The sequence below is a fragment of the Sorex araneus genome, chromosome 1 (assembly GCF_027595985.1).
Source record: "Sorex araneus isolate mSorAra2 chromosome 1, mSorAra2.pri, whole genome shotgun sequence".
Taxonomy (NCBI): Eukaryota; Metazoa; Chordata; class Mammalia; order Eulipotyphla; family Soricidae; genus Sorex; species Sorex araneus.
Genome location: NC_073302.1, coordinates 445,357,028 through 445,378,881, shown reverse-complemented (window position 1 = coordinate 445,378,881; position 21,854 = coordinate 445,357,028). Strand labels below are relative to the sequence as shown.

At 48.2% G+C, this 21,854-nt stretch overlaps 1 protein-coding gene across 1 annotated transcript in view; it reads right to left on the bottom strand.

Moving 5' to 3' along the window:
* CNTNAP2 (contactin associated protein 2) overlaps window positions 1–21,854 on the bottom strand; it is a 1,529,860-nt gene that overhangs the window by 185,072 nt on the left and 1,322,934 nt on the right. The window contains exon 17 of the mRNA XM_055129775.1: window positions 12,812–13,030. Within this exon, the coding sequence (XP_054985750.1) occupies window positions 12,812–13,030 (219 nt within the window). The remainder of the gene's footprint in view (window positions 1–12,811; window positions 13,031–21,854) is intronic.

Genomic DNA, 21,854 nt, shown 5'->3' with positions numbered 1-21,854 from the left:
CCTACCCGCTCATGGGGACTGTAGAGTTCTATGTGATCTATATGTTCTTGGGGGCTAAAGACCCTTTTACAGGTGATCTCAGTTCCCAGAGCATCCTGGCAATGTAGCACTTGTACCCATCATACAGAAGAGGAAACTGAGTCTCAGAGAGGTAAGAAATTTGTTCAAGGGCGCATAGAACCCAGGTGGCGAAGGTGTGCTGGATTCACTTTAATCTTTAGCCTCTGGCTTAAACTCAGTTCTGTGGTTATAACCCAAGTATAGCAGAATTCTGAGGGCAGGCATCCCTCAGATGCACATGTGTCTGGGTCAGGGGTCCCTCAGATGCACATGTGTCTGGGTCAGGGGTCCCTCAGATGCACATGTGTCTGGGTCAGGGGTCCCTCAGATGCACATGTGTCTGGGTCAGGGGTCCCTCAGATGCACATGTGTCTGGGTCAGGGGTCCCTCAGATGCACATGTGGCTGGGTCAGGGGTCCCTCAGATGCACATGTGGCTGGGTCAGGGGTCCCTCAGATGCACATGTGGCTGGGGTCCGGGTCTGCATGTCTTTGAGACAGAGTGGTCAGTACAACTGTTGGGAGGCGAGTGACATTGGCTGGCTGCCACTGGGGACTAACCCATCACTTACTCTGGAATCTTGAGGACAGGGTACAACCCGATGCATGGACCCCCAGACAGGCCGGTGGGTTGAAGCCCCAGGCATGGACACACGCCGTTGCCCGGAGAGTCCCGGCCTGCACGTGGTCAACACACTCCTGTTAGAGGGGAACCTTGCTGCTCCCTCACTCTGTTGTCGCAGCCCTGAAGGGTGACTTGCCAGAGTTAATTTATGAAAAATAAAACACTAGAATTGAGGGCTGACTGGGGGAGTGCGTAGCCTTTGGATTGATGGAAAACGATTTGAGAGATGCCCCATTTCGCAATCTGTTCATCAACCCGGTTTCACGCACACCTCAGAATCTGGGCCTTGACTATAATTTGGAAGAATTTCAACCCATTAGTCACTCTTTGTGAGTCAAAATTTCAATTTGGCTGCTATTATTTGGGGACTCTGGCTTTTGTTCTCGCAACATAGGCTTCCCAAAGAGTCTTTTGTTAAATAAATACCTAGCCACTTAAATGCTCATCAATAGTTAATTAAGACAATTATGTCTTATAAAAATAGGCTGAAATGAAAAAATTTTTCACTTTTAGTTATCTCCCTATCCTTTCTTACAAATTACAATTCTAATAGGTTTTGATTTTGATTTGCAATTGTAATAGCTTTTCATAGTGGAAGCCATAAACATTCGGATAAGCAAAATGGGAAAGAGTAAAGCTACTCGGAACGACGTTTACTTTAAGCAAATGGCCTTTTGTACTTTTGTTTATGAACAAACATACGTGTAAAAAAAACAAGGAAGAAATAGGACCATGAAATATACATTGTTTTAAAATTTTCTTTCTGCACATGGTATATCAGCAGCACCTGTAAGCAATAACTGTCCCCCTAGAACATCTTTCTTTTGGGGGCAGGGGCACACCTGAAGGTGCTCTGGGGTAACTCCTGGCTCTGCACTCAGTCATCACTGCTGGAGGATCTCAAAGGACCATATGGGGGGCTGGGGACCAAACCCAGGTCAGCCGCATGCAAGGCAAACGCCCTACCCACTGTAATATCCCTCAGGTCCTACCACTAGGACACCTTACTGGACATCCCCTACTGTCCCGTTGTATGGATGTCCTGCACTTCCGTTCGCCTTCCCGCTGTGGGGACAAGAGCAGGCTCTTGGGGTCAAAAACAAGAAGCTTTTACAGAACCTCTGGTCATCAGTGACCTCCGCGTGAGTTTACTGAAAGGAGCAGGGAAGGCAGAGAAACGGGAGCAGAGAGTCAGGGCCAGGTGGCTGGGGGCGGGCCGTGGGGTGTGAGTTCTTGCAGCGTTCTCTAACGGAAGGGCAGAGAAATGGAACTGGGGGTGGGTGGGAGGTGGTCTTCTTCTGGGAAACTCAGGCCCTCTTCCTGGAAGGGGGCGTCCACCCTTTTCTACCCTTTTATGGCCAACTGGCAACGGGCATGGTGGTCTTAGGGTGGAGAGGGTGAGGGGAGAGGTTGTCCTGAGCTCCCAGGGGACACCTACCAATTTCACCGTGGCTCCCTGGCTTTGTGGTGGGTGAGGGCGTTGGGGCTGCCAGCCCCCCGGAAGGCACTGGCAGCTCTGTGGGCGGTGTCTGTGCTGGGGACAGAGGGCCTGGGCCTCCCCACGCCTTGGCACTTGCTGCCGGGGTCAGCAGGACTGGATGTCTCTGCCCCTGGGGCTGTCTTCTCTCCCTCTCACCCCTCCCAGGGGCTTTCAGACTTATTCCAATTTCTGCCTTGGGGGGCTAACCCTACCTCTGCTAAAGCCTTTGGACACTTGTTCAGTTCTTTTATTGAGAATGAAGTTTTGAAGGGTAATGGCTAAAAAAAAAAAAAGGCATGTCACTTTTGAGGTGGTAGAGATCTACTTTCCTCGGAGAAGAATGGACCAATCTGCATTTCCACAGGAGACCGGAAAGGTGCTCACCTGCTCCACACCCAGTTTTTTATTTATTTATTTATTTATTTATCTATCTATTTATCTATTTATTTTATTTTATTTTATTATTTTTTGCTTTTTGGGTCACACCTGGCGACGCACAGGGGTTACTCCTGGCTCTGCACTCAGGAATTACTCCTGGCGGTGCTCAGGGGACCATATGGGATGCTGGGAATCGAACCCGGGTCAGCTGCATGCAAGGCAAATGCCCTACCTGCTGTGCTACCGCTCCAGCCCCTATCTATTTATTTTAAAAAAGGTTTTATTATTGAGTCACTGTGAGATAGATCTTTTCAAAGCTGTTCACAATTAGGTTTCAGTCATACAAGGGTCCAACACCCATCCCTCCACTAGTGTACATTTCCCAGCACCCGTGTCCCCAGGTTCCCCCCCACCCATCACCTCCTCCCCCACAGACTGCCTCTGTGTCAGGCATTTTTATCCTCTCTCTCTCTCTCTCTGTCTCTCTCTCTCTCCCTCTCTCTCCACACCAATTTTAATTCTAGTAGAATCCTTTGATTTTATAGGCTAGAGGGGGAAATAGAATTCACTGTTTTAATTTACATTGCTCAAATACTGAGTTGAAAGTTTCTAAAATATTTTTCCTGTTATTAATTGTTGTTTCTTCATTATGTTCCACCCCCATGTGAGGGGTAGGATAGGAAAAGAGAAATCATTGGCAGATAACAGTATTTCTGACTTAAATTTATGTTATTGATATGACAACTTTATCCTCTGATCTTTGACTCTTGTATACGATGTTTCTCCCTATGAATGCTGGAGACGCTTTTATAATCACATCCATCTATCTTATTTGCATGATTTCTGCCTTTGACTTTAGGCTTATCAGGACTGTCTCAAACCCAAAATAATACAATAATTCAAATACATTTTTCTACAGCTTTTATGGTTTTATTTCTCTTAATGTATTAATCTTGAATCAATCTGCATATACTTTAATTTGGAAATGATTCATATTTAATGGGTCTCAGCGAGGGTTGCGAGTTTGACAGAGATATCTTTAAAGGAGTTTTCAGTAAATGTTTGCATGGGAAAGGGATGAAGATTCAAAAAAAGGGTCAAGTGGCGAAGCAAATAAATCTATGTTAGATCATATTTTTATTATGTGAGGAAGGTAAACATTTAGATAGGACGCATGTACCAAATTTTCCGCTCTATAGCCCTCATTCAAAAAGGGGCACATGGGGGTGGATTTTTCTGCCCCTCTGAGCTTTATCTGAGCTCTTCATCCATCAACCTTCCTTTCTGCATTTGAGCTGGTCTATCGCTTCCTCCTGCTTGGGACCCTTAGCTGTCAGGGTGAGCTGTGTGGCATACATCAAGTCGCTTGGCCTCTTTCTATCAGGTTTCCGACTATAAAATAGGAGGCTGCCACAGCGGTCATCTCAGGATGAAGGAATGACGATTTTCCTTCCAGTTCCAAGTCACTCTAGGCTGGATTTGCCGTCTCCTGCAGTGTGTGTTGGTCATTCTGTATTCTCACCTTCTCCTACATTTCCTTCTCTCTTCTTTTTCCTTTCGGACCACGGCTCTGATCTTCCTCCCGCTTACCTGATGGCCGTGTAATTTGTATTTGCTGCCTTCATTATGTAGAGTTTTGCACTCTCCTCTTAATTTATGAAGCAGAAGCGTTGAATGCCATTTCTTTCTCTCTAAAGGAACACTAAAATAAATGACGCCCCGCCCCTTTTTACTTAGCTGACCCCTGATTTATTCGATGGGTCAGTGAGCTGGAAAGTAGTTTTACTGATCTCGTCGGTATGAAGAAAGATCTTTTGTCCTGAAAATGGTCATTTTCTTTTATGCTAAAGCTGTTACAATCACTGGGACCAGGCATAATTACTGGAGTTCAACACATGTGCTCTACTGAAATCTTTCTTGGTGACAAATGTCATAAGTTTAAATTGTAGGTCTGTGAGCAAAACGGCTACTTAACCTTCACTAACTAGAAAAATCAACACTGTCATTGGCGAGAGCCCCCCTGCCACGTGAGGGCTCCACGTACATTAGTCAGACCCAGGATAATCATCCAAGGTGAGGTGTGGGCTACGTCTGTAAATCAATTTTCATGTGAAATGTTATCCAGGTACTGCAATTAAAGATTAATTATAAAAATGGTCTAACGACCCATAATGAACACTCCAATAATTAAACGCCAAAAGACTAGGACAAAAATAATCGGGCATCAAATTAAACAAAAAGGGCAAAACTAAAGATTGAGAGAAGTTGTTTTTTTTTAAAAATGTACCGTCTTGGAGCTGGGAACTCCATCGCTTTTTAAAGAGCCCAGCTGGGTTCCAGGAAACCTCTGCTGGAGACACTCAGAAGAAATCCCAGCAAAACTCATACACGTGAAATCAAAATCATGCAGATGACACTGCTGATTTGATGCCTATTTGGAGTCAAGGCTATGAGCCAGGCCTTGCCAGATCCTTAGAACGGTGAAACAAGACATCCAAGGCTTTGTCCGTTAGCTCTTATATTCTCGCCAAGGGAGAGGGCAGGAGCTGAACATTCGGGTGCAAGGTCACGGGGTCAGGAGTGGAAGAGGGGTGGTGCAGGCTGCTAGACAGACCCTCCACGGAGAATGTGACAGGAAGAGCACCCAGGGGTGTGTGCCTGCGAGCCCAGGGGTGTCTGCCTGTGAGCACCTCAGACTAAAAGGGGTTGCTGCCTTGCAGTTGAAGGAGCACTGAACAGCACCCTCCCTGCCCCCATTCATATATTGAAGCCACAGAACACTAACGTGGCTCTACAGGAGACTGGATCCTTATTTTTATTTATTTTTGGTTTTGGGGGTCACATGTGGCAGTGCTCAGGACTTACTCTTGTCTCTGTGCTCAGGGCTTGCTCCTGACTCTGTGCTCAGGGCTTACTCCTGGCTCTGTGCTCAGGACTTGCTCCTGGCTCTGTGCTCAGGGCTTGCTCCTGGCTCTGTGCTCAGGGCTTGCTCCTGACTGCATTCCTACGTGGTGCTGGGGGTTGAACCTGGGTCAGATGCATGCAAGCAAGCGCCCTACTGCTATCCTATGGCTCTGGCATAAGACTGGGTCTTTAGAGAGAGAGTTAAGATTGAGGACTTACGGTTGGGCTCCTGACCTCCTATCCCTTCTCTGTTGGAAGAGGGAGCCTGCCCAGGTCTGTGAGCAGGGAGGTCGGGGGGCCCGACGTGGTGGCAGTGGGGTGGCCATCTACAGGCTGCAAGAGACGCCCCGGGAGAATTAGGCCTGGCTAATGCCCTGGTCTGGGACCCCAAGCCCCCAGAATGGATAAAGATATTTCTGTTTTGGTTAAGCCAGCCAGTCTGGTTTTTAATTAATTATGTTTTTTAAGGGGGAAACATTTGTTGGTGCTCAGTGCTGTCTCCTGACTCTCTGCTCAGGGGTGACTTCTGGGGGGACTTGGGGGACCATATGTGGTGCTGGGACTCACAGCCAGGTCAGTTGTATGCAAAGCAAGACCCATCCTGCTGTTTTCTCTCTCTAGCCCTTCTAGTATTTTTTGAAAGACAATGTGAGCAGCCTAGGACACTGAGTAAGAGATTAGCATCAAACTCGGGCTGGCTCACCATGGCGGGGCTCGATTATCCAGCTGCACTGTATTTTAGGAAAGTATAGGCTTGTGGGGTGAAGTATAGGGGTCCTCATAATATGGCGGTCGCCACATTATGTATAGGCTTGTGTGTGTGTGCGTGCATGTGCTCGTGTGTGTGTGTGTGTGTGTGTGTGTGTGTGTGTGTTCTCTTGACTGCTGATGGGATTGTGACTGTACTGGGGGTTTCTGGGGGTTCTGTGTGCTGTGACTTGAGTGGTACAAGAAGCTGGTCGGATGAACATGCAGGATCTCATACTAAGTGAAGGATCTCATATTAAATACCAGATGCTCCCACCCATCTGTGGTATACAGACTAACATGAAAAGGGAACAGAAGTTATGGAAGGTGGGCATACCTTTGGCCCCAGATTATATAGAAAGAGAAATGCCAGAGAAGGAGAGACTGGAAAGGGGAGGCAAGAAGAGGGACTCTGGCCACCGAGATGTGATCCCAGGGGCTGCACGTATGCGGCCCCACTGCAGCTGCACGAGCATGATTCCAGAGGTCAGTCAGCTAAACCACTTTTGATACCGGCAGCTCCTTGCAGAATGTCTCCAGACTTAGAACTAAGCCACGGCCCCATGCCTGCCCAGGAGGGGAAAGTTTTCTCTCTCTCTCTCTCTCTCTCTCTCTCTTTCTCTCTCTCTCTCCTTTTCCTTGTCGGGGGTGAAGGGTGTGGCGACTGCCATATTATGAGGACCACTAATGAGAGATACAAGCTTGCAATGATCCAATTTCTGGAAGAAATTTCCCGGGACTTAGTTGCTAAAAATACAGAAATCCAAAACTACGCGGCCACAATAGCAGCCACGCAACCTCATATCTTTTCACTGCAGGTCTGACTCTGATGGGGAACTCCTAACAATAATAGTGAGTTTTTTTTGAAATGTTGAATGCAACCAAAGTAAAGAGAAAGTAAAGTGAAATTTATCAGTTACCCAGGTTGGAGGGGGCGGGGGTGTGAGAGTAGGAGGGATGGGAGGTATAATGGTCTTTTTTTCTTTTTTTTTTTTTTGGTGGTGGAATATGGGCACTGGTGAAGGGATGGTTGTTTCAGCATTGTATAACTGAGACATAAGCCTGAAAGCATTGTAATTTTCCACATGGTGATTCAATAAAATAAAAAAAAGAAATTGTTCTGTCTTTCCTCATGTTGATTTCTTGACCCAGGTACACATAGCTGCTGCATTCAAAGATGTTTGTTCCATTAAGAGCAAATGGAGCTTCAGGGACTAGTTAGTTTTTCATGAGAATCATCTTGTTGAGGTTCAGCTTCAGTCTGACCTTTCCACACTCGTGGTCGAAGTTGACCAGCATTTGTGCCACTTGGCTAATGTTTGGCATTATGAGAATGATGTCATCAGCGAAGCGGAGGTGGTGTAATTGCCGACCGTCTATCTTTACTCTCATTCCTTCCCATTCCAATGATCACATGATGTTCTCGAGGATGGCACTGAAGAGTTTCGTTGAAATGATATCACCCTGCCTCACTCCTCTCTTTGCATCAATGGTCACTTCCTTGTAGAATGTGAGATCCTGATGATGAATCCACAATACAGCTGGAGGAGGATTTTGATATACTGAGTTTGAACGCCCTGTTTGGCCAGGGCTTTGATGACCGCTTCAGTCTCAACAGAGTCAAAGGCCTTCTTTAAGTTAATGAAACTAGACAGAGCGGCATCTTGAACTCTCGCAAAACTTCAATGAGTTTGGTCACTGTGTGGATATGGTGTATCATGCTGAATCCCCTTCGGAACCCAGCTTGCTTGCATGGTTGTCCTTTGTCTAGTGTTCTGCCTATTCTCTTCAGGGTGACACGAGTGAACAACTTGTAGATGACAGATAGCAGACAGATTGGGCGATAGTTGCCGATGTCGTAGATGTCTCCCTTCTTGTACAACAGAACAGTCCTACTGATTTTCCACTGGGATGAAACCTTGCATTCAGACAGGTAGCGTGTGAAGAGCCGAGCCAGTGTATTGATGAGTACTGGTGGCAGATTCTTCAAGTGTTTGGGTCTGACTACATTTCACTAATTTGCTACATCAAATTAGCGAAAGAAACTAAAATTCTACAAAGTTAGCATGATAGAACTACTGACAGACACAGATAGTTCGACTAATATAGTCTGAACTTTACAGACAGGAACTGGTTGAATAAGACTTAAGAGATATTAAGGATAAAGACACACTCTATGACTCAGCAATTCTTTTGCTTGTATGTGCTCATACACTCACACACACACACATACACATACCAGCAGGTACAGTGTATGACCATGGAAATTTGCACTGAAGGGCTCTTTATGGTAGCAGAGCTCTGGGGAATGCTGATGGCCATCACTGGGGCTGGGGTAAATAACACAGTGTACTGGGACGTGTGCTATGCAGAGAGTGACACACAGACCTGAGACACTCAGGCTGAGTACAAGGGAGAAAACAGGGGGAGATCTGCAGCATGAGGACATGAGGACATTTATATTTACTGTAATACCCAAAAGGCAGTGATACAAATTTTCCAGAACACTCATCTAGCATGCGTGTGGACACAGGTACAGTGGAATAGGATATGCATTAAAGCAGAAAATAGAGTTGCTAGGTTGCTTATTCTCTTTTCCTTCAAGGGTGACTGGCCTAACTAACTAACTAATTAACTAACTAAAAAGGATTTATCTTTTAAGATAAATAATTTATAATTATATTTTTCCTAAAATAATCCCTGTAGTTTGAACTTCCTTCCTTCTTTTCTTTTTGTTATTGGGGTACACCTGACTCTGCTCAGGGGTTACTCCTGGCTCTGTGCTCAGTAAACACTGATGGTAGTGCTCCAGGGACCATATGGGATGGCCACATACAAGGCAAATACTCTAACCACTGCACTATTCTTCTGGCCCCTGCATTCCATGGTTTCCATTGTAAAGTTTTGGGAGTTTTTGTACAAATAACTTTTTTTTTTTTACACAAACATGGGGACAGAAATGCATCTTGCTTCTGCCATGCAAATGCTGATTTTCCTTTTAGACCTCTCAATGGTCTTGCATTTCAGATGGCAACAGAAAATCCATCAGTGATTTTGAAATGCCAGGGTATGAAGAGCAGCTGATTGAACAAGTTATATTGCTGAGTTTGGGGAAAATGGGCTGTTTGAGGGAGCTGCTAGCCCAGCTCAGCTCAGAGACCGGCTTTTTCTCGTCTGCAGCCTCTCAGAAAGCCAGACATGAACCCAACTCTTCCTGGAACTCTAGATGCACCACAGGAGAAAAAAAACTTCCTGCCAAAGTGCTGAAGAGGAGACCAGTCTCCCATTGGTCTTCGTCCTGAAGGCTGGGCCCTTGCCACCAGGCCACCCGTCCTGCACAAGTGATGCTGACGGAGAGGAAATGACTTTCCCTCCCCTGTAGGGCAACACCCAGCTCAGAAGGGACCGGTTCCAGGGAGCTTTGGGCACAAACCCGCAGCCTGGCGAGTTCAGCTTGAACATTGGTCATTAGTCCCAATGACCCTCCTTCTTCCTCATTGGGAGCTGACTTCTTTCTGAAGATTTCTGAGGCAGCCCCCAGCCTTCCCGGACTCTAATCTCCTCTTCAAGTTCCTCTCAAGAACAGCTTGTGCTCTAGTCCGTGGCTGGCTTGCCAGATTTCCACCAGTCCCAGCCACCTGCTTCCAACGGCCTGCTGGCCTCTCTATGGCTTCCACCTCTAGCTCCCTGCCCAAACCCCGGGATGGCCAGCGGGCCTCAGGCTGAGGGCCCAGGGGAATTCTGTCCCCTCATAGCTTTGCCACTGTGGGTTCCATGGCCAGTTCTCCAGCCCCCGGGACAAGTTGGCAGTAGAAGACTGTGGCTCAGTCTCACCTAGTATTGCTCAGGATGAGAGAGTGACCGCAAGCCCGTCTACGATTGTCCATCCCCTAAACAAATCAACACTGACTGTGGAGGGCAGAGACCCAGCTCTGGCTGGCATTGGAGGGGCATGTGGCCGTGTGCGTTAGGCGGCATTGCTAGGCTGACCCAGGCTCACTGTATGCTGACAACTTTTGCTGGGTCAAAAGCAAGGAAATGCTTCCTGTGTTCCTCACCCAAATCCCAGACATTTTTCCTCCTAGGTCACTTTTCATTTCGAGATTTATTTGTTATTTTTGTACTAACCCAGCGTTGTAGCTGGATTCTCATTACTTTCCAAAGACCCATGTTAACCCCCTCTCTGTGGCAGATTCTAATTATATTTGCCATGCCGAGTGAGGAGTGCTGTGATCGCTCTTGATTTCTCCAGTGCCTTTGAAAGAGGAGATGTGAGCTGGCCTCCACGACACCGGAAGAGGCTGAAGGGCTCTTTGTCTGAGACTGCTGGGGCTGCAAAGGCCACAGCACCATTGAACAAACTGAGTATGAACTGCAGAGATGCAATTAAAATTGGATTTTTTTAATAAACAGATGTTTCTTTTACAGCATATTTGATCACTGTATAACTGTATCACGGTCATCCTGTTGCTCATCGATTTGCTCGAGTGGGCACCAGTAACATATCCATTGTGAGACTTGTTACTGTTTTTGGCATATCGAATAAGCTACGGGTAGCTTGCCAGGCTTTGCTGTGTGGGTGAGATACTCTCGGTAGCTTGCTGGGCTCTCTGAGAGGGATGGAGGAATCAAACCTGGGTTGGCCGCTTGCAAAGCAAATGCCCTACCCTCTGTGCTATCACTCCAGTCCAGCATATTTGATATACAAAAATATATTAATTGAGGGTACAAAATGATAGTAAAAGGGGTAGGGCACTTGTCTTGCATGCAGTCAACCTGGGTTCAACCCCCAGCATCCCCATATTGTCCCCTGAGCGTGTCAGGAGTGACCCCTGAGTGTAGAGCCAGAAGTAACCCCTGAGCATTGCCAGGTGTGTCCCCCCAAATGTGTTAATTGACGATGTTTTGGGTAAGATTTCTGGATGATGGAAGTTAAGTCTGGGGAGGTCAACAGATACCTGATATTTTTGAGTTATGCAATAGGGGTTGGCATCCCTCACCCCTTTGTTGTTCAAATGTCAACTATACTTGGGCCCCGCCAAGCTTTAGGTGTGAGTGCTTACCACCCTAAAGCCCGGATAGAGCTCTGGGTAGCTCTGCCACATCTCAGCCGAGGCCAGGAATACTGGTGTGGTGTGGTCAGATGACCTGCGCCCACTTCCTTGGCAGACCGTGAGAAGGTTGTGGGTCGAGTGTGGCCAGAAGGCAGAACATCTCCAGGTCGTCACTCGGGACACAGACTGTCCTTCAGTCCAACATACCTGAAGGCCACCCACCCGCCTCTGAGTGTCTGGTGGCACGCAGGTTGTGGCTGGTGTCGTGCATGTGAGCAGTAATAGGACTCATCTGGTTCTGCTGGATCTGAGAAGACCACAGCGAGCTGACCCGCACAAGGGCCTCCAGAACCCAGGGCTGGAATATGGGCCCAAGGTGGCAGCCATAAGGTCCTTCACACTCACTTCCTTCCCACTTAAGGGGAGGAACGGCCCACTTCCAGAAATAGGGACGCCCTGGAGAACTGAATTTCACATTTAACTGGCCATGGAAGCAGGTACTGATTGGAAGGAGAGCGAGACCGGGTTGGAAACTGCCCCAAGTAGAGAGGAACGTGTGTATGAGACTGGATCTGTTGTTTTTGCAGAGAAGGTCTACTTTTATTCTATTTAAATTTCTCTCGACACTTCTTCTTGGTATTGATCTCTTTCCCATGTAGGAAGATACTGCATAAGAAGCTTAAGTCTTTTTATTTAAGCACCAACTTAGAACCTGGAACGTGCACAGGGAGGGGGTTGGTTTCTGTTGATTTTTTTTTTCAGCAAACTTAAAGTTGGAGGACCAATGACTTCCTCCCTCCCTCCCTTCCTTCCTTCCTTCCTTCCTTCCTTCCTTCCTTCCTTCCTTCCTTCCTTCCTTCCTTCCTTCCTTCCTTCCTTCCTTCCTTCCTTCCTTCCTTCCTCTCTCCCTCCTTCCCTTCCCTTTCTCCCCTTCCTTCCTTCCTTCCTTCCTTCCTTCCTTCCTTCCTTCCTTCCTTCCTTCCTTCCTTCCTTCCTTCCTTCCTTCCTTCCTTCCTTCCTTCCTTCCTTCCTTCCTTCCTTCCTCCCTTCCTTCCTTCTTTATTTCCTTCCACACAGTTTCAAGTACTCTAAGTTTGTTTTTTGTGCTACATGTGGTGGTGCTCAAGACTGATCCCTGGCTCTGAGCTCCTGGGTCACTCCTGGTACTACTCAGGGAACCAGATGCGATGCCAGGGATCAAACCCTGGACTCCTGCAAGCAGAGTCTGCTCTTCAGGCAATCAGACAGTTGAGTCAGCTCGATGGCCCATCAAAGGGTTTCACAAAGCTCTAAACTCACACACCGAGACTTGTATTGATCTGAGGTTCCAGGGACATCTGTGACCCTCTGAGTCTGTAGGAGGGCCCCACGCTGCAGAGAGTGTGTCATGGAATGAGATTAGAGTCTCCAGAGTCTTTATCTTTGTCCCCCTGCTTCGTGGGAGCCTGCGAGAGGCCCAGAGGCTTATAGACTCCTGTCAGGCTTGTTGCCTTCCTTGAAGACGCTTAAGAGGGCTCAGAGGGAAACCGCTCCCCTTCCCCCGCCCCGGCCCATCGTGACTCACCCACGAACAGCTGGCTGTAGAGTTCCAGGCGCGTGTGACCTTCCGTCGGAGCCTTTCGCACCTTCTGGGGCAGTCGGTCCACTTGCAGGCTGGCCTGCTTGACGTTCCTCTCGGCGGTGACCCGGTGCCACTGGTCATCGTTAAGAGGGGAAGGCGCCCTCACCACGATCTCCACAGGACCATTGCCCACGTCAAACGAGAAGGACACTTCCGTGGCCGCTAGAGGAAGAGAGAGTGTAAAAGCCTCATCAGCGCTTCCCTGAAACCAAACTGTATCAGGACATTTGAGGAGGGAAATGAGGCAGGGAGAGGAAAATAATTTGAGTCCAGCCCTTCCTGCATCGTCCAGGACAAAAATCTGTGAAGGCAAACTTTTTAACTTTCCACATGGTGATTTAATAAAAAGTTTTAAAAAAAATCTGTGAAGGCAGAGGACACCCACTTCTGTCCGTTATGAGCCACCATAAATTCTTCCCAGACTGGACACCTGGTGGAAGAAGAGAAGGAAGGAGGGAAGAGGGAAGAAGGGAGAAAGAAGAAAGGAAGCAAGGAAGGAAGGAAGGAAGGAAGGCAGGGAGGGAGGGAGGGAAGAAGCAAGCAAGGAAGCAAGCTAAGAAGGGAGGAAGGGAGGGAGGGAGGGAGAAAGAAAAAACCAAGGGAGGGAGGAAGAAAAGAACCAAGGAAGGAACTAAGCAATTAAGGGAGGGAGGGAGGGAAGAAGGAACGAAGCAAGGAAGGAAGAAAGGAAGCAAAGAAGGGAGGGAGGAAGGAAGGGAAGGGAGGGAGGGAGGAAGGAAGGGAAGGGAGGGAGGGAGGAAGGGAAGGCAGGGAGGGAGGAAGGAAGGAAGGAAACAAGGAAGGAAGGGAGGGAGGGAGGGAGGGAGAAAGAAAAGAACCAAGGGGGGGAGGGAGGGAGGAAGGGAGGAAGAAAAGAACCAAGGGAGGGAGGGAGGAAGAAAAGAACCAAGGAAGGAAGGAAGGAAGCAAGTAAGGGAGGGAGGAAGCAAAGAAGGGGGGAGGAAGGAAGCAAGGAAGGAAGAAATTCATTGGTCCTTCAATGACTGCACTCATGGTGAATATATTGAATTATCCAGGAATGGGGTCAGCAGCTGGGCCAGGCTGTTAGATTTCTGTGTCTGACTCCCTCACTGCTTAGCTGCCTGAGACTCATGGGTTAGGGCCTTGAATCCAGGCCAAATGCTGGGGGTCACATGAGAAATGTTTCAAAACACCTGAGTCCAACTCTGTACTCAAATATTTGGACTCATGAGTGGAGGGGAGAGGGCAGATGGAATAGAGAAGGGATCACTAAGAAAAAGATGGCTGGAGGAATCAGTTGGGATGGGAGATGCATGCTGAAAGTAGATAATGGACCAAACATGATGACCTCTCAGTGTCTGTGTTGCAGGCCATAATGCCCAAAAGTAGAGAGAGAGTAGGGGGAATATTGTCTGCCATGGAGGCAGGGGGAGGGTGGGAAAGGGGGTGTATACCAGGGATATTGGTGGTGGGGAATGTGCACTGGTGGAGGGATGGATCATTGTGTGATTGTAACCCAAACATGAAAGCTTGTAACTATCTCACGGTGATTCAATAAAATTTAAAAAAATATTTGGACTCTGTGGGTCTGTAGTAAGCTTCTGTCTTTCGAAGAAGCTCCCCACAAAGGTGAAGCTAGAGCAATGGACTAAATTTGCTTTTGCGTATCGAATCACTCTCACCCCTTGAGCATCAGGGAGCAACGGGTCTCCTGGACAATGGGTGTGGCTGGCATCTTTGGGGGACCCAGATGGCTGCCCCTGCTCAAAAGTCCTGCTCAGTAGCCCCTTCCCGCAATGCCTGCTGTCCACCTTGGTTTTGTGCCAGCTGTCCAGCCCATCCTTCTCATGAGACCTCTCAATGACCACTAGCCGTTTTTATTTTGTTCTGTCCATTATGAGCCACCATAAATTCTTCCCAGACCAGACACCTGGGGGAAGGAGGGAAGGAAGGAAGGAGGATGCACTCTTGTCCATGTCCTGAGGTTATCACCATTCTTAGGAAACGTGAGCACCAGCAGTTAGCTAAGAAATGCTGCGGTTCTTTATTACCTTCAAAAACTATTTTCTTTTCAGAGGGGGTGGGCTCACCTGAGCATGCTCAGCGGCGACTCTTGGCTCTGAGCTCAGCAGGGACCCCTGGCCGAGCCGAGGGCGGCCAGATGCTAGGGTGGGGACGGGACTGGGTGGGTTGCCTGCAAGGCAAGTGTCTTTCCTGCTCCCGCTGGACTCCCTCTCTGTCCTGGCTACGCTTTCCCCTCTGCTCGTCATCTGGGGCCCCCGATGGCAGCCTCTGAACACCTACACCTCACTCTCAGCAGGAGAGGGTCTCCATCGAGGACCCCAGCCCAGGGGTCTCTGTCAGCCTTCTACGGAGGGCTTCCCTTGGGCTCTCCCAAGGAGCCCCCCCCTAAGGTGGACACAAACCCCCTCCCGGGGTGCTTGCCGGGGTCTCATTCAGCTCCACCCCCCCAACAGTGCTCAGCGATGCCTCGGAGAAGCGTCTTCCCCCCTGCAGCCCTGAAGCGAGAGCGCGCTCGGAGCTTCTGAAGTTCAGTTTGTGGCTGATTGCCCTTGGTCTTCTGGGTGAGAGGAGCTGACATCTTAAAAGAGATAATTACCGACAGCGCCAGCCAGCAAATAGAAGGGAGGCGGCACGAGGGACATGGAATCGCGGTGCCAGCTCGGCCGGGAAGGGGCACCCCCTGCACGCTCTGATTTCCAGCAGTGGCGCTGGGCACCTAGATGTGACCGACGCGGCTCACGGCCAGAACACAGTGGTAGACCCTGCCGTGCCCTCGTGCGCGAGAACTGGAGCGTGAGTGACCTGCGGCCGCCCCAGGTAGCGGCCCTGGGCTCAGAGATGCTGGAGACGGCAGGAGATGCCTGAGCCCAGACGGGATTTCCCAGCCCGCTGGGGGGGTGGGTGGGCATCATGTCCACGTGGGATTCCTTGTCTCTAAGTGCCCTGGGGTCAGCTGTAGCTGCAGCAGACCCTCTCCACGCTGAGTTCATATCCCGGTGAGCGATCTTGAATTTGGGAAAACTCATTAAAAAAAATCTGGGTGTCTCATTTTTTAAATTTTTAAATGAATGTGATGCTGGGTTTACTGGTGGTGGAGAATGGGCACTGGTGAAGGGATGGGTTCCCGAACTTTGTATGAGGGAAGCATAAGCACAAAAGTGTATAAATCTGTAACTGTACCCTCACGGTGATTCTCTAATTAAAAATAAATAAATTAAAAAAATTTTAATGAAAAAAATTAATTTTAATTTTTAAAATTGAGTCACTGTGAGATACACAGTTACAAAGCTGTTTGTGGTCAGGTTTCAGTCATACAATGATCCAACACTCCTCCCTCCACCAGTATCCTTTTCCCACCATCACTGACCTCAGTTTCCCTCCTCCAGCCTGCCTCTGCGGCTCTAAGGCAGGCACTTTCCTTCTCTTCCTCTCTATTTAATTTTTTTTTTATTTTAAAAAGTAGTTCCGAATATTTGATTACATTTTATATTCAAACACCAATCCCACCACCATTACACCTTCCCACCACCATATTTCGGATGTTTCCATCCCGAACCCCAATCCCTGCCCCAAAGCAGAACCAAAATAATATACTTTGTATTGTTTGTTATGAAAAACTGCTGAGAATGCTAGAAAAAAAGTATCCTTAGAGGAAAGAGTATGAGGATTGTTGTATTGCACCCAGGGACCATTAAACCCTTCTATAAGAGATCACTAACATGTTGTTAAAGGTTGAGCCTTGTTGTTTTTTATACATATATATCTGTAAAAAATTGTATATTTCCCTCTAAGATTGGTTGTTCCCTACTTTGAACCCTGCCAAATGTGGTGCAGTAATCCTGGGGTATTCTCTGTTTTTTAAAGGGGAAGCTAGCAGCCGAGTTTGCCCCAAGGAAAGACGTGGGCATGATTTTTCTGCTCAGCAAATAAGTCTGTCCTTTGTTCTGGAAGAAGCTACCGCATCGTGTTCCAGGATGCTCACTGGGCACACTTTCTTCCAGTGGTCTGGACAAAACTCTCCATGAGCCTCAGTCAGAAGACAAGCAGAAATGAGAGAGAACTTACAGAAATCCTTCCACCAACACGGAACCATCCTGATTTTCCAAGGAAGCCCCTGCAATGGACCCACAATCTAAGCGCGTCTGCACAGCCTCAGGCTGACGGCCAGGATGGCATTTCCTGCAGCCCCAAAGGGTGACTCTGATTCCGTGGATGTCAAGCAGGGCTGCCCCACACTGCTTGCCAGTAATCAACCCAGGACAGAAAACTTTTTTTTTTTTTTTCTGGCCAGTATGACTCATGTGAAATCTCATGAGGTCCCTTTAGGACAGCTTTCTGGGCCGGGACGATAAGAAACCAGCCCTTTCTCTGTCCTTGATCTCTTGTGGGGGCTTTGTGGCTGCAGTTAAGCTGGAGGCAGGCGTTGGATGGGAGAGGAAGGCGTCGGAGGGGAAGATGGAAGACAGAGGGATAATCCAGAGGTTTTGGTGGCAGACAATGTTCACCCAGGAATCATTCCCCGAGGCGCCACAATCTTTCTGCTTGGAATGTCCACTGCTGCTTTAGCCGCACTGACCGCCACTGAAAGCTTATCAGTGGTGTTGGATTCAGTAGATTGGGAGTTCTTGTCTGGGTCTTTGCATATTTGGGGGGCTTTGCTTTAATGATGTCTGAAATGAGGATGCATCTATTATTTACAGGAGTTTCTGTGTCTAAATGGAATACAGCTGGTCTTAGAGTCAGTGTTAGACACTGTGTCACTACAGAAAGAAGAGAGGCGTGTGAAGGGAACGCTATAGGGCGGGGGGTGATGGTATCGGAAGGGTGCAGATGGGAGAAATTATCTTTGAATTCACCTGCATCAGGAATGCATCAGCCTGATTTAAACAGTTCACGGTTCTTGATGCCCTCCGAGGACGCCCTTCACGCATATTTCCAGCAGGGGGCACCACTCACTCTGATTCAACCCAGTGTTTTTATCAATCCTCTCTAGGCTTAACGCATTGATGGGCAAATCGAGCAATTTAACAGAATCACAGATGTTCTAGATCTGAGTTCTCCCAGCAGGAAGGGTTTAGAAACTAGCTCAAAGTGTTCATGGAAATAGGAAAAATAATTGATGAATAAGTGTAGATGAGGTTAAAAAACAAAAACAAAAACAAAAAAAACCAAAAAAAAAAAATGAAAAACCAAGGAAAGGGACACGGAGTGAACCTGTTGAGAAGACAAGCTAATATTGTTGCTGTTTTGATAATAATTTGTTTCTTCTATTTCAAAGCACAGTTCAAAGATGGAAGCATCCCCAGGCCTCTTCTGTTCCACATCTCATTTGACCCTGGCAACCCAGCCAGTAATTGTTAGAGGAGAGATTTTAGCCTTCCTCGACAGTGGAGCACCCTATGAATATATTTACCTTTTTTCTTTCTCTTTTGATAAAAGAAGGTCTAAGCTGTACATCAGGAGACAGAAGAGCATCACGGGAAGAGGCGGAAAATAAGGTCAGAGTCAGAAGCGTGGGGGAAAGGAGGGCGGGAATAGTGGGCTAGTGGAGGCCCGTGTTCAGGACCTCACTCAGGCCAGGGGCTTCACTGAAACCAAACCTCCCTCCTTCCTGCACGCTCAGGGACGCGACAGCAAGTCACGCCTCCCTTCTTCAGCACCCAGGGCTTGCTCTCCACTGGATTATTCCATCGGAACCCACCGATGTGTCTGCAATCTTGAAGTCACCGTCATTCCCAAAGCCTTCTCTCCTCTCCACATCTCATTTCTCTGTCCCCTTTTGTTGCTGGTCACCTTCAGAGAGGTGCCTGTCTTCTCTGCCCCTGACCTGTCCCTCCGTGTCTCCCTTGGCCACCAGGATGGCTGTCCCCTGGTCCCCTGCACTGCACAGGAGAGTCCCCCATGTCACAGGCCCCACTGACCCTTCACTCTTCCCAGACAACTCTGCGGCTGCTCCTTTACACCTTTGGTGGCAAGGGTTGATATTAGGAATGCTTCCTTGTGGGGGCTGGAGCGATAGCACAGCGGGTAGGGAGTTTGCCTTGCACGTGGCCGACCCGGGTTCGATTCCCAGCATCCCATATGGTCCCCCGAGCACCGCCAGGAGTAATTCCTGAGTGCATGAGCCAGGAGTAACCCCTTGCATTGCCGGGTGTGACCCAAAAAGCAAAAAAAAAAAAAAAAAAAAAAAAAAAAAGAAATGCTTCCTTGAGCGTTGTGGATGGAGTGGCCAAGTCCTCTCTCAGCTGCCTCTCCCTCTTCACTCGGCCCGTGGCAGGTGCTACGTGGCCCGTGGCACCCCCTGGTATGGAAGGCGCACTTCTGGACCTCCCCAAAGTAGGCCGGTTTTCTGCTTGGTTTGCTTTTGTTCCCCTCAGCACCTAGGACAAGGCCTGCCACAGACTCTGTGTGAGCAAATACATGAATGAGAACATGAGTATTACCATGGCTACGAAAGCTAAGTTGTTACACTACAAAAATGGTGGGAAAACAAAGAAGTCTAAGCATATTTTTCTCAGGCAAACCACATTTTTTCAGCATCATGTCTTCTTCCTGCCACCGGCAAAGGAAGCTTGGTGTGTGACAAGCTCGTGCCTAACTAGAAGAACGTCTAGAACTTCAGCCCATCTGACGACGTCGCCTGCGTGCTCCAGCTACGAAACAACCCATTTCTCTCTGATGACCACCTCAATTTGCAAATACAGACTTTTTGAGCATGGAACACGCACATTCACACCCCCACACTCCCTGTGGTTGGACATATTTGGAGATGAACACCGGCAAGGGAAATTTATTAGAAGGCTTTTGGAAATTCTTCAAGGAAGTGACGGCAGTTTAAGAGTCAATGTTAGGAACTCAGGCGAACACCTCCGGTATCTTGAGGATGAGAAATATTTCTCTGTCTGTATTTTGGCTTCTAAACGTTTTATTGTGGCCAAAAAATAATAGCATCCCACACAAAGCCATTCATGGAGAAAAGGAAGCAAAAGGGAGTTCAGCAGGCCTGGGAAAGCCCGGGGCCATATTGAAAACGCAAAGCCTTGCACATTTCGCTTTCCTGCAAGCATCTAAGCATCTCACAGAACAACTTCCAGAATCTTAATGGGTCGATCGGATTTAAGAAGGAGAAGGACACAGATGCTTCCAAAATGATGTGTCACTTGAAACAGCACTTGTCCTGGGTTGGGGCATGTAAGCAAGCTTTAATCACCCAGTGTCAGGGAGCAAAACTTGGCTGGAAAGAGAGGACACAGGTGGGAAAGAGGTGGAGGAGGTATTTGTGATCAGGAGAAACACAGAGGGGGCTGGAGTGCAAGGCTTGGGAAAGCCTTGCACACAGCCAACCTGGGTTCGATCCCTGGCATTCCATATGGTGCTCTGAGCAAGGCAAGGAGTGATTCCCGAGTTGCAGAACCAGGAGCAAGCCCTGATCATTGCTGGGTGTGGCCCCCCAATAAAACCAAAGAAAGCCAGAATCAGCAAGGGAGGTGGAAGCGGAGATGGTGAGGCGTGAGACTGGGCAGGGGATGACATCGAAGAACTTGTCCCTTGATAGTCCGATTAGGCAGTATCTTGAGAAACCCTCAAGCTCACAAGAAACTCTTGCTGAAAAAAAAAGACCCTTAGTGGAGTATGAGGGGGTGGCATGATAGGGGTGGGATTTACAAGATGGGGTTCAGATGATGTCGAAAACAGGTTCTGTGCATGGTGAGACACAAGACACTACAGAATTCAAGAAGAATGAACCAAGGGATTTGGGGTGCAAAGCAGGCTCTAGGCTAATGATAATAGACCCCAAGTGTCAGTCTATGAAACTGAGAAAGAAGTGGGGTAGGGAGCTGGTGAGAGGGGACCTCGGGACAGTGGCAGAGGGGTGCAGACACTCTGGGGGTGAGTGTGGTGCTTGAACACTGAGTGTCTGAGACATGGTTATTATCTGTGTCGTAAATCAGTGACTAGGCTGGAAAAAATCAATAACAACAACTGTGACAACAAAAACAGGCCACAGATTGGGCATGAAAAGACTTGAATTGGAGAAGAGGCAATAAGGTGTTATCTGGAAACACCCTGAAGTTTGTTTGTTGTTTGCTTTTGGGGACCCACCCAGTGTTGCTCCAGTTTTACTCCAAGCTCTTGCACTCAGGGATCACTCCTGACATTACTCAGGGGCTCCTACGGGATGCCAGAGATCAACCAACCTCGAGTCGGCTGCATGCCTTACTCCCTGCATTATCTCCTTGACCCCGACCTGAAAGTTGTGAGGAGAAATTGTATTAGGAAGCTCATTCAGTCGAACTTGGAGAGGTCTGAGCTGCGGATGGCTATACCGAGGGAATGATCAGAGGCAGTGACCAAGATACAAAGACAGCCCACAGACTGGGAAAGATGATTTATCCAGTACCCGTATGATTATTTACCCAGTACCTATCAGGGCTGGAGCGATGGTGCAGCGGGTAGGGCGTTTGCCTTGCACGCGGCCGACCCGGGTTCAATTCCTCCACCCCTCTCGTAGAGCCCGGCAAGCTACCGAGAGTATCTCGCTTGCATGGCAAAGCCTGGCAAGCTGCACATGACGTATTTGATATGCCCAAAACAGTAACAACAAGTCTCACAATGGAGATGTTACTGGTGCCCGCTCAAGCAAATCGATGAACAACGGGATGACAGTGACAGTGACCTATCCGATAACAGGTTAATATCCAAGATATATAAGGCACTGGTAGGACTTTATAAAAAAAAAATCTAACCCCATCAAAAAATAGGGAGAAGAAATAATCAGAAACTTCCTCAAAGAAGAAATACAAATGGCTAAAAGACACATGAAAAATTGCTCTACACTGCTAATCATCAGGGAGATGCAACTCAAAACAATGGGATACCATTTCACACCACAGAGACTGGCACACATCAAAAAGAACAAGAACAACCAGAGCTGGCTTGGATGCGGGGAGAAAGGGACGCTCTTTCATTGTTGGCGAGA